At 39.3% G+C, this 15,105-nt stretch overlaps 1 protein-coding gene across 8 annotated transcripts in view; it reads right to left on the bottom strand.

The window, feature by feature from the left end:
* EPB41L5 (erythrocyte membrane protein band 4.1 like 5) overlaps window positions 1-15,105 on the bottom strand; it is a 171,883-nt gene that overhangs the window by 77,876 nt on the left and 78,902 nt on the right. For 6 of the 8 annotated variants that reach the window (XM_069577819.1, XM_069577822.1, XM_069577823.1 and 3 more), the window contains exons 15-16: window positions 14,948-14,990; window positions 14,416-14,531 (exon numbers count right to left, since the gene is read on the bottom strand). In XM_069577819.1, coding sequence (XP_069433920.1) covers window positions 14,416-14,531; window positions 14,948-14,990 — 159 coding nt within the window. Of the gene's footprint in view, window positions 1-9,253; window positions 11,293-14,415; window positions 14,532-14,947; window positions 14,991-15,105 lie in introns of those variants that run through there. The other 2 variants (XM_069577826.1, XM_069577827.1) reach the window with 1 other exon arrangement.

The following is a 15,105-nucleotide window of genomic DNA, read 5'->3' as shown; positions in this document are numbered from 1 at the left end:
ACTCAATGGACTTGAGTCTGAGTGAACTCCAGGAGTTGGTGATGGACAGGGAGTCCCGGCGTGCTGCAATTCATGGGGTCACAAAGAGTCGGACACGACTGAGCGACTGAACTGAACTGAAGGAGGAAAAAGGAAAGAAAAAACGAGGTCAACTTTCTATAGTGTAAACACACCATCACCAGGTCAGGAGACATACAAAAACAACACTCCACACATCCCCTCTGACTCCCAATCTATTTCATTTCAAGGTAAAAGAGGGGTTACGGAGGACAGAACGCGTGTAAAGGAGAGAGGGATTAAAGGCAGCACACCCACTGTGAGTGACCTCAGCAACGTTTTCAATCTTTTCCAAACTTTGTCTCAAAACAAAGCCAAAAAGGTAATAGAATTCATTCCCCGCCCCCCATCTTCTATTAGAACTGTGGTTGATATACCTGAGTCACAAAGATTCTGAGCAAACAATCTTTCCTCACTCACCACCACACCCCTGCCTTTGAGTACAGGCTGTGGTTTATCTCAAGGATGCTTGTGTGGGTTACTGAGATTTTAATAGTTAACTTCAGATAAAACACCTCTCCTGACTGAAGCCTGTCTGCAAAAACCATGTGAGGATTTATCTCATTTTTTGATAATTTGTTACAGGGCTTACCCCTAACCACCCAAACAGGCTCACTGCAGTCTCTCTTCTCAAGGGAAATACACATGTCATTCAAACAGAATATTCTTACTGCCCTTCATCCAGAAAGATGAATTTAACTGTCCCACTGCAACTCACAAATAGACAGGATTACCATCTACAAATAGGCAAGGTTCAACAGGGAATTTTTTTAAATATAATTATATAAAAGTGAGTAATTCATCCCTGAGCATCCCATCTTCTGTAGATGTAAACTACAAAACTTTTTATTCTCTCTAAAACAGAGAAACAACTAACTGGACTGGAATAAGAGTTGTTCATACACTGAAGACTTATTTAATGTAAACGTCACTGTGCACTATTTTCACTCTGTACATTCTGTCTCACATAGATAAGGACAAACACAGACAATGCACCAGAACATTCAAGCAAAATGTTAGTTCTTTGAAAAAACTTAATACTCAGATTTGCCTCCAGGGAAATTAAAAAAAAAAAACACACAAACAAAAAAGGAGACAAAATTTCAGAAGCTACAGGTAAGTAAGATTATTATAGCCAATTTTTAAAATGGGCAAGGACATGAATAGAAATATGCAAATGGCCAGTATGTTTACAAAAATTCCAACATCATTAGCCTCCTGAAAATGCAAATCAAAGTCACAAGGAGATATATCACTCTCACAACTACTGGGATGGCTGTAATGAAAATGTCACGTAAACTGGTACAACTGCTTTGGAAAACAATTTAGCAGTTCAAAACATTAAACACAGTTACCATATGACTGGGCAATTTCACTCCTATCTATGTGCATGCCTGAAAGGAATGTTCTTCTTTAGAAGAAAAGTTCTTCTTTAAAGAAGAACATTAAAGTTCCCGGCTGCCAAAAGGTAGAAACCCAATGTCCACCAACTGATGAACAAAATGCTGTATACTATATAAGGGAATTTATTGAGCCGTTGAAAGGAATCAAATACTGATATAGGTTACCACATGGATAAGTCTTAGAAACACCGTGCTAAGTGAAAGAAGCCAGACACAAGAGGTCACATATTGTACGTGTCTATTTATAGGAAATGCCCAGAATGAGCAAATCCAGAGACAGAAGAAGTAGATTAGTGCTTGCAGGCCTGGGGGAGAGAAGAGTGGGCAGTAACTGCTAACAGGTGAGAGTTTCCCTGGAAGATGATGAAAACATTCTGGAATTTGAGAAGTGGTGATGGCTGTAACACTTCTGTGAATACACTTAAGTCTGTAAACACAAGTGAGATGTTACACTTTCACTGTGCGGCTTCTGGCAATGTTGCTGCACACATCCATTCTTCAACATACACAAAGGAATATACAAGGGCATTATCACATCTATCCACCTCCTTCCTTTTCATGGACACTTACCTGAATACACTGAAGCAATCTGTCTTGTTCCCCGTGACATTGTAATCTGTATTTACTTATTCAAAGTAGTACATGCTAGCTAAGAAAACCGATGTCTCCTTCACCCCACTCTCTGAAAATTCACTCTTTATCCAGGTGCATTTTCCATGCACCTTACAGACAGACACATGGCTTGGTGGCTTTTAGAGAAGTGGGGACACACCTCAAGGAGCCACTTCACTAGAGGTTGTTAACTCAACAATGTAGCACTGACACACTCCAATAAGCAGCTCCTGTAGATTTTCCTCATTTCTTAACGATTACAGTATGGATACAGCATGACTTAATTATCCCAATCTCCCACCAACTGACATTCACTCTTCACAATGCCTCCAGAGTGCACTTTCTAAAGAAATACAGGCCTCACAGAGTTTTTCACTGTGATGGAGCGAGTCAGCACAGCAGACACCAAGTCTAGGGCCTAAGACTAACCTGAGTCTGAAGCTCAGCCATACCCTCTACTAGCAACATGGCTTTGGAGAAGTTACACGCTGTCATTGTGCCTGATTTCTTCACTGGTCTAAACGTCTTACAGATTTGTATTAGGATTCAGTGACTTGCTGGGATAATGATAACTGCCGTTAACTCCAGAATGAGGCCAGGCACAGAAGCACTCAAATGTCAGTTTGTCATTATTACTAAACATCCTCATGAATTCTTGTACTAACTACTCAAACCCTATTCACCACTCTTTGACTGTAACTTGCCCTGAAAGAAAGTGAAAGTTGCTCAGTCGTGTCCAGCACTTTGCAACCCCACGGATTATAGCCTGCCAGGCTCCTCTGTCCATGGACTTCTCCAGGCAAGAATACTGGAGTGGGTAGCCATTCTCCTCTCCAGGGGATCTTCTCCAACTCAGGGATGGAAACCAGGTCTCCCACATTGCAGGCAGATCCTTTACTATCTGAGCCACCAGCATAACTTGCCTATACTACCTTAAAATTTTCTTTTGCTACAGTCCTCTGCTCCACAAGTGTTCCTGCTTCTATGTGTCCCTCAAAATCTGATGTAAATGTTAGGAAGCCTTCTTTAGCTTCAAACTTACCTACCTTCTATGACCTTACTTACTTAAAGACTTTGCACTTGTACATTATTTGTAAATCTACTCTTCTCCATAACTAGAGTGTAAACATCTTGAAGCCAGGAACATCATTTTGACTATCCCTTCATCATCAAGTGTGACAAGCCATCAGCTACTGTTTACGGAGTGCTGAGCCCAGGACTGCTCCAGGGATGGGGGAGTACACAAAACGCTTTCCCTTGACAGAGCTGACATTCTATTAAAGGATGTAAAGATGACAAAAAAGAAAACATACCCAAAAAATAAAGAAAGAAAAGAAAACATATATGTAAGATGAAACAAAGAGAAAAAAATGAGCAAGGTAACAGGACACAAAATGCCAAGAAGGTTGGGGGCCCATTATTATTTTACAGAGGTCAGCAATGTTCTCTGGTAAGAAGCCTGAAGGTGTCAGAATGAACCACAGGAGATTCAAGGAAGGAATATCTAGGCAGAGGTAAAGTGCAGAAATCCAGAGATGGAAAATGCAGAGTACGTCTGATCAAGTCTTTGGAGGAAGGTGAGCAAAGTCAAGGAGTAGGAAAAATTATTTTTTTGTCAACATGTAGATTTTGGGTTTTAGTCTGAGACGAGGACCTTGGAAGGCCTGAGCAGAAGCAGAACATGATATAGTCTAAACTACAATTAATGGGGAGTATGAGACAGAAAGGCGCCAAGGGCGACGGGAGACCAGGTTAAGACAAATTATATGGAAACAGGGCAGGAGCAGTAAACAGTGACAAGCAAACTCTGGATACAGAGTCAGAACTGGCAGAATTTATTGACTGATGAGAAACAGGAGGAGCCAAGACGGTGACAAGGTGCTGAGATCTAAGCCAGCGCTTCCCGTGCCTCAGTATGAGTAGCATCTCCAGGAGAGCATGTGAAACAGCACTGGGCCTCACTGGGGCCAGCCCATCTGGACACAGGAGGGCAGGCCGAGCACAGATGCTCTGACAGAGAGACATCAGTCCACCATCAGACTGCAGGATGCACAGGAGCTCACTTCCCATGGCCCGTCTTCTCAGTGAGCAGGAAGCAAGGCCATGACCTGAGACCAAGTGAAAGAGAACCAAGGAGATGGTGGAGGTTACTGCCGCCAAGTGGGAAAATCAACAGATGCAGGAAACGTGACAGGATTTCAGCAGCATTCAAGGTCTGAAACTTGAGCTCAATAGCCAACATTTAAAGTTAGACCATTTAATGATAGGGCATTTCACATTTTCCATCCAAATGCAGAGGACAGAATTGGACTTGCCCAGGATTAGACCCAGAGTTTAGCTAGACATGTACAATTGGCAGGGGTGGTGGGCTGGGGCTTCCCTGGTGGCTCCGTGGTAAAGAATCCACCTGCCAATGCAGGAGTCGTGGGTTTGATCCCTGGGTTGGGAAGATCCCATGGAGAAGGAAATGGCAACCCACTCCAGTATTCTTGCCTGGGAAATCCCAGAGAAGTCTGGCAGGCTATACAGTCCCTGGGGTCGAAAAAGAGTTGGGCACAACTAAGCAACTAAATAGCACAAGTACATTAGGGGAAGGATCATGCAAAGTGACCGTGTGTGAGGAAGAGAAAGGAGGTGGTGTTCTGGTAGATATTCACCAAATGCTGAGGTGAATCAGAAAAGACGACAGCGATACGAGATCCCCAAAATCTTTCACTTAAAACCCTGCAGTAATGGCCCCAGGTCTCTTCACCAAATCCAAACTCCTCCAACTGCCTGTCCATGTCTTTCCAACCCATTCAAGCACTGGTTGTTGCTACTGCTCCAACATAACTGGCGTTTCAGCCACAGAGTCAATCTGCAAACCCTCTGGTATCAAGGCTTCCCAGGACTCTGCTGGAAGAAGTTGGTCCCCAACCAGAAAGAATTAACACAAGTTGTTAAAAATGAGTCTTATCTCTAAACTAGCGGAAGTGAAGTGAAAGTCGCTCAGTGGTGTCCGACTTTGCGACACCAAGGACTGTATCAGTCACTCAATCTTGTCCGACTCTTTGTGACCCCATGAACCACAGCACGTCAGGCCTCCCTGTCTATCACCAACTCCCGGAGTCCATCCAAACCCATGTCCACTGAGTCAGTGATGCCATCCAACCATTTCATCCTCTGTCATCCCCTTCTCCTTTTGCCTCAATCTTTCCCAGCATCAGGGTCTTTTCAAATCGGTCAGCTCTTCGCATCACGTGCCCAAAGTACTGGAGTTTCAGCTTCAACATCAGTCCTACCAATGAACACCCAGGACTCATCTCCTTTAGAATGGACTGGTTGGATCTCCCTGCAATCCAAGGGACTCTCAAGAGTCTTCTCCAACACCACAGTTCAAAAGCATCAGTTCTTCGGTGCTCAGCTTTATAGTCCAACTCTCACATCCATACATGACCCCTGGAAAAACCATAGCCTTGACTAGATGGACCTTTGTTGACAAAGTAATGTTCCTGCTTTTAAATATGCTGTCTAGGTTGGTCATAACTTTCCTTCCAAGGAGAAAGCGTCTTTTAATTTCATGGCTGTAGTCACCATCTGCTGTGATTTTGGAGCCCCCAAAAATAAAGTCAGCCACTGTTTCCCCATCTATTTTCCATGAAGTGATGGGACCGGATGCCATGATCTTCGTTTTCTGAATGTTGAGCTTTAAGTCAACTTTTTCACTCTCCTCTTTCACTTTCATCAAGAGGCTCTTAAGTTCCTCTTCACTTTCTGCCATAAGGGTGGTGTCATCTGTATATCTGACGTTACTGATATTTCTCCCGACAATCTTGATTCCAGCTTGTGCTTCCTCCAGCCCAGCGTTTCTCATGATGTACTCTGCATATAAGTTAAATAAGCACAGTGACAATATACAGCCTTGATGTACTCCTTTTCCTATTTGGAACCAGTCCGTTGTTTCATGTCCAGTTCTAACTGTATAGTCCATGGAATTCTCCAGGCCAGAATACTGTAGTGGGTAGCCTTTCCCTTCTCCAGGGGAATCTTCCCAACCCAGGGATCAAACCCAGGTTTCCCATATTGCAGGCAGATTCTTTACTAGCTGAGCCACAAGGGAAGTCCAAAGTAGCAAGCCTGCAATTAAATAATCACTGAAACTAGTGGCTGGGCTTCAACTCTAACTTTGCTGTAGGAAATTCTTCTGTGTAATAATATAGATTCTGATGGTATTTACATGCTGGGTGTGTCCACAGTTCTCTGGATGTCCCTCTAACTAGCTCCACAAGAAAAGCCAAGGTAGCACCTGTCTTCCTATATCATCTCACCTTTCATTCTTTTCTTTTGTTGCATCTCTAATAATTTAAATAGTTTCCATTATATATTAACAATAATCAGTTGTGTCCGTAGATCAAGCCTTTATTAAGAAATCTGCAACTTCTTACAAATCCTAATCATATTCTGGTATACACCTTGTTTTTAACATATTAAAGTTAGTTAAAGACAAACAAACAAGAATTCCTTTGACAACAAGAAATGAGGTCTGTAGCTGCTGAACCTGTTTTCAAGAGGAGGAGGTATAGGTTTGTTACACCACCAAGGGAGGCTCCAGTCACACTCCTTAGAGAATGTTGTTCACTGAGTCAGGTATCTCTTCCCATGCCAATGTAAACAAAATGCTGGCCAGCTGTCAGGAGCAAAACAGAAGAAGTTCACTCAAGCACCATCACTCAGAATTAAGGCCATGGCTTGCTGTTAGGAGAAGAGAGGCTTATGTAATCTTCTAAAAACAAAAACTCTGTGAGAACAATTTCTTCACGAAAAAGAGCAACACTTATTTTTCCACTTCGGCATAAGTAATAAAATATATCATTAAAACTTTTTTTTCCTTTCTGCAATCTCTTTTGAAATTTTCTCTTCTCTAATTTCACTCATTATCTGAGGCTCATATGATCCTCCCACCAGCGCAAAGAGCTCAAAAGAGCTAGAGTGTTACAAATTAGCAGAGGTCAAGAACTGAAGAAAGAACTGAAGTCATATAACACATATTCCACAAGTCTGTGCCCTAGTATCTTTACCATCGAGGTAAATGCCAGCTGAGCAAGACAGAATTCTCACAATGATTTCATGTGACTAAAGTAAAAGTTAATTTATATGAAGAGAGGAGGAGAAAGATTTATGTTCTTGAAAAGGAGAAGCTGAGGAAGAACACCATACCTAAATTCACATGATTCGTAACATCTAGAAAAGGTCTGACAAATCACTTATGCATGAGACAGAGGCACATGGAGAGAGGGACTTCCCCACCACAAACGTATCTTCACATTCTGTCCCTTACATAAAAGCATCTCACATGCAAGCAATTCACAGCAATTCTGGAAGCAAGGTATAACTGATAATGTGGTATGATGTATATTAAAATTAAGAAGTATGTGGGGGTAAAGAGATTAAATGTCATTGGCACAAGATGATTTTATTTCTCCAAATCCATATAAGTCCTATATACCATGGATATAAAATAAATTAATGCAATGTGATATTTTCAAACTCAATATTCAAAGCTCAGCACACAAAACATAATGGTCTTTCAAAGCAGTTAATGATGATTTACAAATGAAGAGTTTGCTCCAACCAAGACAGAGCACTGTGGTTCAAGTGCTGACCACTCCACCATCAGAGCACATGGCCATAACACAGGACAACCATCTTCCCACTTCTCTCAGCTTACATCTGTGAATATGCACAGAAAGGGGATCAAAGCAGAGGGGATCAAAGCGTCTTCTTATGCCTATAAAGCCCGTCATTTCATAATACTCTTCTTCCTCCTCAAACCCCAAACACTAGAGCCCTCCACTCCTTACCCTTTCATCTATTTTCCTGTTTGGCAAGACAGAAAGATGAAACACGGGATATCAAGACACATGAAAGTTATAAGCAAGGTTACTAAATTATTTTTTAGCAAATCAACAAATATGAAAAAATCTAGTACGTAGGAGAAACTCCCATAATTAAGGCTCAGCTAATGATTTTATCCCATGAAATAAGCTGCCTCTCTGTCCTCCATTCGGGACAAACATAAGCTGTACAACCCTGACATGTTTACATGGCACCTTCTACATCCTGAACAATTTTAACAATAAAGAATGATACAAATGTCATGAATACCAATAGCTCCCGAGTCAACACTTTAAATAGAAGAGCCCCCACTTAAAAATGATCTAAATTATACTGATATTACAATATTTGTACATGGGTTGCTTTTAAAAATAGAAACATAAAAGCTTTTCTCTGTAAAGTTTTTCTCTGTAAAATTACAGACACATATATAATAGGATAAAGTTTGTTTTTCTCTGTAATATACAGACATATATAATAGGATAAAGTTCGTTTTTCTCTGTAAGTTCATCTAAAAGTGTATGTGTGATTACCCTATCAAGATCAGAAATGTTAGCCTATACTCAGAGATAGGTAAATGCATCAGAAGTGCTTTTACCATCGAAAGAAATAATGATCTTAAGCGCATTTATTTTCATGCATCAGTGTGTAAAGGTCACTTCGCTATCTTTGCTGTTTCTATAAAAATGCAGCTGACACAAAACCAACTTAATTCAAGATGTTAAAATTAGTTAAACAAAATTAGGCAAAGCCCTGAAGTTGAATCACATGATCTTGGTGTTCTGGGCTGATGGATCTCTCTGATCAAAAGGAGAGTAAACAGCCAAGTAAGGTGCTTCTGGAGTGTATTAGGTCCCCAATCAATGATGTAGGATCACTGACCTTTTAGACAGAATAAAATGCAGAGTATAAAAAGGCTGGTGACAATTTATTTAATTTAGGTTGAGCTGCTATTAAACTCTTCATACCTCTGAAAACAATTTGTATATCCATCTTGAAAATATCAGCAGGAAATATTCCCAGCATTTGCACTCTGAGATCCTGGAGCACAGGAACTTGTATGAAGTAGAAAGGTTTGAGGCTGCAACCATTCAGCCTTAGCCCTTCATTCCCCTACCCTTTGCTACCTTCTTGCCCCGTCACCCCTCCAACCCAGTCTCTATCAGCAGGATTTTACAATTATGATCCTCCCACTGCTGCAAAGAGCTATTTTATAACAATGTTTTCAAACAAAGGAAAACCATGCGATTCTTCCATTATTTAAATGTAACAATATTAAGTTAAATTCCAAGTACAGAAATGACCACTTTTACTATAAACAGAAGAGTTTATTCTTCAATCACAATCCTTCTATACTTTCCCAAGTTAAGATTCTGGGTAAGACGAATATGAGGCATTATATCCAGAGTTCAGACTTTAAGATTAATTTTAAAGTGAGAGAAGTCGATCCTTAGGACTTTCTAAGAGGCCAGAATGCCTCTTTTTGGTTTCTATTATAAAAATAGTAAGGTTTTAATCATATTCATACCCATGAAATCTTTTTTTAAATGGAACAAATCAGAGCTTCTGTGCTTGAAATGTTATGATTCAAATTCCCTTAAAAAAACAGAATCACCACTGACAATAAGAATCTGAGCTATGTAAAATCTAGCAGAATCATGAGAGGTACACATTGGCGGCCATGTTTAAGCATGCTATGATGACAGCCTTCCAGAGTTCTCAGCTGGGCTATTTAAGGTATGTATCTGCTCATATGTAGACACATTAAAGAATACTTATATACGACTTAATAACTTCAGATTGAAACCTGCCTATAAATTAAATTCCCTAAATATTACTTACTTCTGATTTATGTATTCTATTGACAAGCTGTATTATATCTGCAACCAAGAACCCACTAATATAAGGCCCTCTGAAACTTCACCTTCATCTAGCAGAGACAGTAAGACTGACCACTGAGGTGAGCAGAATGGTACACAGGTTATGTTATTTTTAATTAAATCTTCATTATCTTGATGTATTATGAATTCTCAGACTATAAAATGACTCTCTCTCTTTCTATATATATATATATGTATATATATAGGTTAAACATTTAAAAGTTTGGTTAAAATTTTTTAAACTCTAAAAAGACAAAAGATATTCTTCCCTTTACATCATTTCTCATTACATCAGAAATATATTTCTTCCAGTTAGTTTGCCTCTATGAGTTAAATCAAAGAGCACAATTACATTCTGAAGTTCATAAAGGACCAAAAATAATAACATATGCAAAAAGTGATTAAAAGTGATATGCATTAAGTATTAAAAGTGATATAGTTTTGGTCTCAGAATTTTATTTTAGAGGTTGTGCAAGGCCAGATTACGAGCCTATTTGCAAACCTGGGAAATCTATCAGATGCATGAGATAAAAGAGAAAAGGCAAAAGGCAAAAGTAAATACATGTTCCATTTGTACAACCATTCAGTAGTAATATAACCATTCAGCTCACCATTGATTAATCAGTTAATCATGCAAAAGTAAGCATTCAGACTCCTCTCTTTACATGAGGCACATTATAGTGATTTCTAGACCTTCTGTTAGTTTAAAATACTTGTGTTTATTAAAAATTAAGTTTTAAATTTAATATTACAGTAATTAAATTATAGAACCTCAGGCACTCAACTGAAATTAAGACTTAGGTCACTTCAGAAGTATTAAAAATAGTGTGTAAGAGTGGTCTATAAAAGTATCACCAGAGGCTGATCCACCTGGCCTGGACATGCTCCCTTCTGTGTGTATTTTCAGTGGGACTGGTTCTTCTCACTTCCATCTACTGGTACTGCATGGAGGTTGGGGTGATAATGGGCAGCTTATTCATAAACACAAATCTTCTCCTGAAACATCTTCTAAGTGATGTGCTAACATGTTAAAATCACGAAATATCTTCCCCAAATACCCTCTGCAACACAAAAATATTTGTCACTATCATTGATGGCATATAGCTTCTTCAGATCCTTTTCCCTTTCACAGAAGATTTCAATTACAAACAATACTACCCAATGAGTGATTCAGTATAAAATATCTTCTCCCAAATTTTCTTAATGTGATTGATCCTCTATAAACTCTAGAAATGTATACCGTCAACTTGCACAACAGAGTCCCAGTGCCCAAGAGGCTCAACACTCATATGTCAGTCATGGCTGCAGGGCCAGGAAAATGAGCGTTCTGCTGGGCTCCTGCATTCTTCACATTGTGCTCATGGACAAAGGCAGGATAGTTTCTAGGTGCAGGATGGGGTGGGGACAAGGCCCTTGTGTCCCACTGGTTTCCACCACGTTGAGAGCGATCACCGGCAGCCGAGAGCCTGGATGGTTGGGGTGGGAGGGGAGCACAGTTAGTCAACAGGAGAAGATGAAGGTGTAAGAGGTAATAAAGAAGGCCATGTGACCAGCATGCACCACTGCTACGAGCAGTTACCATCATCTACTCCATGCAATGAGAACATCCAAGAACAACAAATGGGGAGATCCACAAAGTTACATGTAGTGGAAAATGGTAATATGGAAATATGTACAAGTAATCAGAGTCAGGTGAATTAAATAAAGAAGACATTTCACAGAGAGCAAGACACTCTGTATCTGTCCCTGATATTCCTATCAAAATCAAAGGCAGAAAAGCTGCCTGAGGTCCTAATGAGAAGAAAAAATGCTTATAATCTACTTCATTCAAGTATCTGAAAGGACAATTTTATGTAAGGACAAAGCCACATACAGCAAAGGGCAATTGTGAAAAGTTATTTCACAAATCAAGTGGCATAAAACTGAAGTCCAGGAAACAAAATTCAGAAAGAACATTAAAAAGAAAAAAATCTGCCCTCACAGAGGCTGTGTAATTGGACATCAATGTTTCCAATTAGCAATGGAGAAACACTGTTCCTTCTACAGTGAATGAAATTCAACAGGTACAGATAATGTGATGAGAAAAAGCCCCTCCAAGAAAGTGTTAGTGCCTTTTATCACAAGCGCTATAAACAAACATATGAAAGTAAGAAAGTGAAACATGCAAAGAAGCAGTTTCTGATTAGAAATGATCAGTCCTCCAGTAGAAAGAACACATTTGCCAGAGTTCTATGCATGACCGAAAGGGCAGCACACATTTAAGGTAACTACAAAGGGAAAATATCACCCCAATTATAAAAATGTCTAAGGACATTCTATTCAACTAAGGCATGCATATTCACCTTTCTTCCTTAAGGAAACTGAAAATAAATTAGCTAAAAGGATTTTCAGAACAAATTTGGAAGCCTTTTTGGTTTTTTTTAAACAATAAAAGTATCATCTTTCCTTCAACTGCAATACAAGCTGTTCATCAGATCTAACCCAGAAAACTCACAGCCCTCAATCTAGGGTCTCTAAAAATTTAGAAAATTAGGTTTATATTCTCCCCTACATATGCAAGATTTTCCACATAGTATTCAGTTTTGTTTATAAATAGATAATGGGTTTTAAATACATAAATTCTCAAAAGATAGTTTAAATATTGGGTAATTCTATACTGACATACCAAATCACTCACTCAAATAATGGTGTCATTTAGAAGATATCAGCAATAAAAATCTACAGAACTGAACAAGGAGTACATTTAGATTAAACTGGTTAAAAGTTATCTGCCAGAAATAGAATAGTCCATTATTTCACCCAACTGTCCAAACCCAGGGAGCATTTCCAAATTTTATTAACATCACTTTCTAAAGGAGGACTGTTTTATATTCATGTGAAAGTATTAGAATCAAAGCATGCAGAAATAGAAATTAAAATGTAGATTCATCTTAAGGCTGGGGAACCCATCAGCTCCAAGACAGGCCAGCTCTATGCTTAGTCCTAGGTCTTGCTGACACACACCGAGGCATGCTGGGCCTGAGGGCCACCACTGTGCTCCATTTCCACAAAAGCAGTCACAATACAGTTATATAAAGAAGGACATACAGCTCCAAATTTATTTTTCTTGAAACTCAATATTCAGAGACTCAGCATTCTCTTTTTAAATGCTGCATCAAAGGAACTGAGTAATGCCTAACAAATCAAATTAAATAGATTTAAATATGTACCAATTAAAACTGAAAAGCTAAAGATTTAAACATTATACAGATACAAACAAACCAGACTCTCATTCTATATTAACATAAAATGTAAGCATGTATTAAATGAGCTCTTTTCTAGTTCAAATCTCAGTACTATGTTTCTTTGCCAAAGACTTGGTGGTAACAAGGCGACAAAACATAGCCTCTTACTGGAGCTGCGTTTTCAGTAAGAAACTAAAGAAACTGTTTTTAACAGCTTAAAAAAATAAAGACTAAACTTTGACATGTAGAAGCCTTGCTGTTTATGCTTTAAGTGTGTGCCCACATGCACACACACACACACAAAGTACCCCTGCTATATTCTCAAGTAGAAAGGGGTTGGGGGGAAGGGTCATGGGAAAAAACGAGGGCAAAATCCCCTTGATCTTAGAAACTTATCAAGTTATTTGGAACTGAAGCAAAAATATGCCCAATCATCAAGAGCAAAGCACCCTGCTGTTAGTTAAGCCAAAATAACAGTGAAAAACAATTACATAGCAAAGACTAAAAATAATCACCAACCACTGTTGACCCACCACCATGAAGGAAGAGCTGGTTGCACAGAAAGCTGACCCAAACCTTGAGATCACCAACAGAAACTCATTAGATTTCAGGTACTAAACAAACTGAGAGCAAGAGAAAAAGAGAAAAATCCTATCAATTATCAAGGTTCATTTCATAAACAGACAAAATTTGAACAGATGATGCCTAACATGAGCGCTCAATCAAATAATCCCCAAGGAGCCCCCCCAGGCCATATACATTCATTTGGGAAGGGATGTAACCCATGGATTAACCCCATAAGCAACGAAGTATCCATATTTGTGCACTCACTGTTAGTCTAAAAAAAAAAAAGACCCTGGGACTCTAAACAAATGAACTATCTTCCCATCATCAGATTATTTCTCCACCTATTCCCCATGGAATATTTCATGCTTTGTTCTATTGGACTATAATTACGGTTCTGTTTTGGCTTTATCTCCAGTCTTTAATAAAGAAACCACATCCAAAGCAATAGCATCATGTTGTGTAGAGTAACATGGAATGAAGACATGATCCTTACGGATCTGGGAAAAGGTCCTATTGAGTAGCACTAAAGTCTTTTTCAACGGAAAACCACCGCCACTCCCAGCTCACACTAACCAGTCAGGAGAGCTGTCTCACAGGCTTCACTGACACTGTCACCCTGCTTCATCTGCATCCCTTACTCATCCCAATATGACAGCTCAACAACATGCTTTTTTTGTCAGCTTACAAATATTAATAATTTGCTTTCAATCATATTTCAAGTAGTCTAAGATTATGGCTGGGGATTCAGAACACCCTTAGGCAAGCAACACTTTATTTTGGTTTAATGAATAAACGAACCATTTCTTGTCGTGCTGGTCTGCTCCAGGACTCCTTGGAAGATTCTCGACCTCCACTACCACAGGACCAGAGGGGACAGAAGGAAGCACAGGCACAGTGGACCTCACACCCCAAGCCTTTGGACACAAATTATAAAAGATCTCTTCACCAGAAAGTAGAATATGAACATGGAATACTAGCTACACAGTGAACAGATACGACAGTAATAAACATAGCAATAAATGTTTGAAAGTTATATACCACCTTTGGGACAGATAGTTATCTAACTGAATATTGCTATTTTTTTCATTTTACAGGATTTACAGGGTCAGAAAATGTTTTATTATAACATTAAAACCTTTTCTATTATAACATCTGAAGAGAATAAAGTAACAGGTCCCATATTGTTGAGCCATTTTACAGATAAAAAGAAAATGCACAAAACTTTCCCAAGGTTACACCAGTATGAAAACTGAGTTAATAATACTACTGTTTATCATACTGATAATTAACTGCAGTGTTCTAGTGTTTTAGAAGCTTAATATTCTCTTACCTGTTGGGAACCATTACTCTGAGCTGAAACATTGTTGTGAACACTGTAATGGGGAAAAAAATAAAGAAAAAAATGACCATGAGCACCCCAAACTAAGAATGATGTCCAGAACACATCTGTTTTTACTGGCAAACACTTTTCTGCTCATTTGATATTCC

The sequence above is a fragment of the Ovis canadensis genome, chromosome 2 (assembly GCF_042477335.2).
Source record: "Ovis canadensis isolate MfBH-ARS-UI-01 breed Bighorn chromosome 2, ARS-UI_OviCan_v2, whole genome shotgun sequence".
Classification (NCBI taxonomy): domain Eukaryota; kingdom Metazoa; phylum Chordata; class Mammalia; order Artiodactyla; family Bovidae; genus Ovis; species Ovis canadensis.
This window is presented reverse-complemented; position numbering and strand designations above follow the sequence as displayed.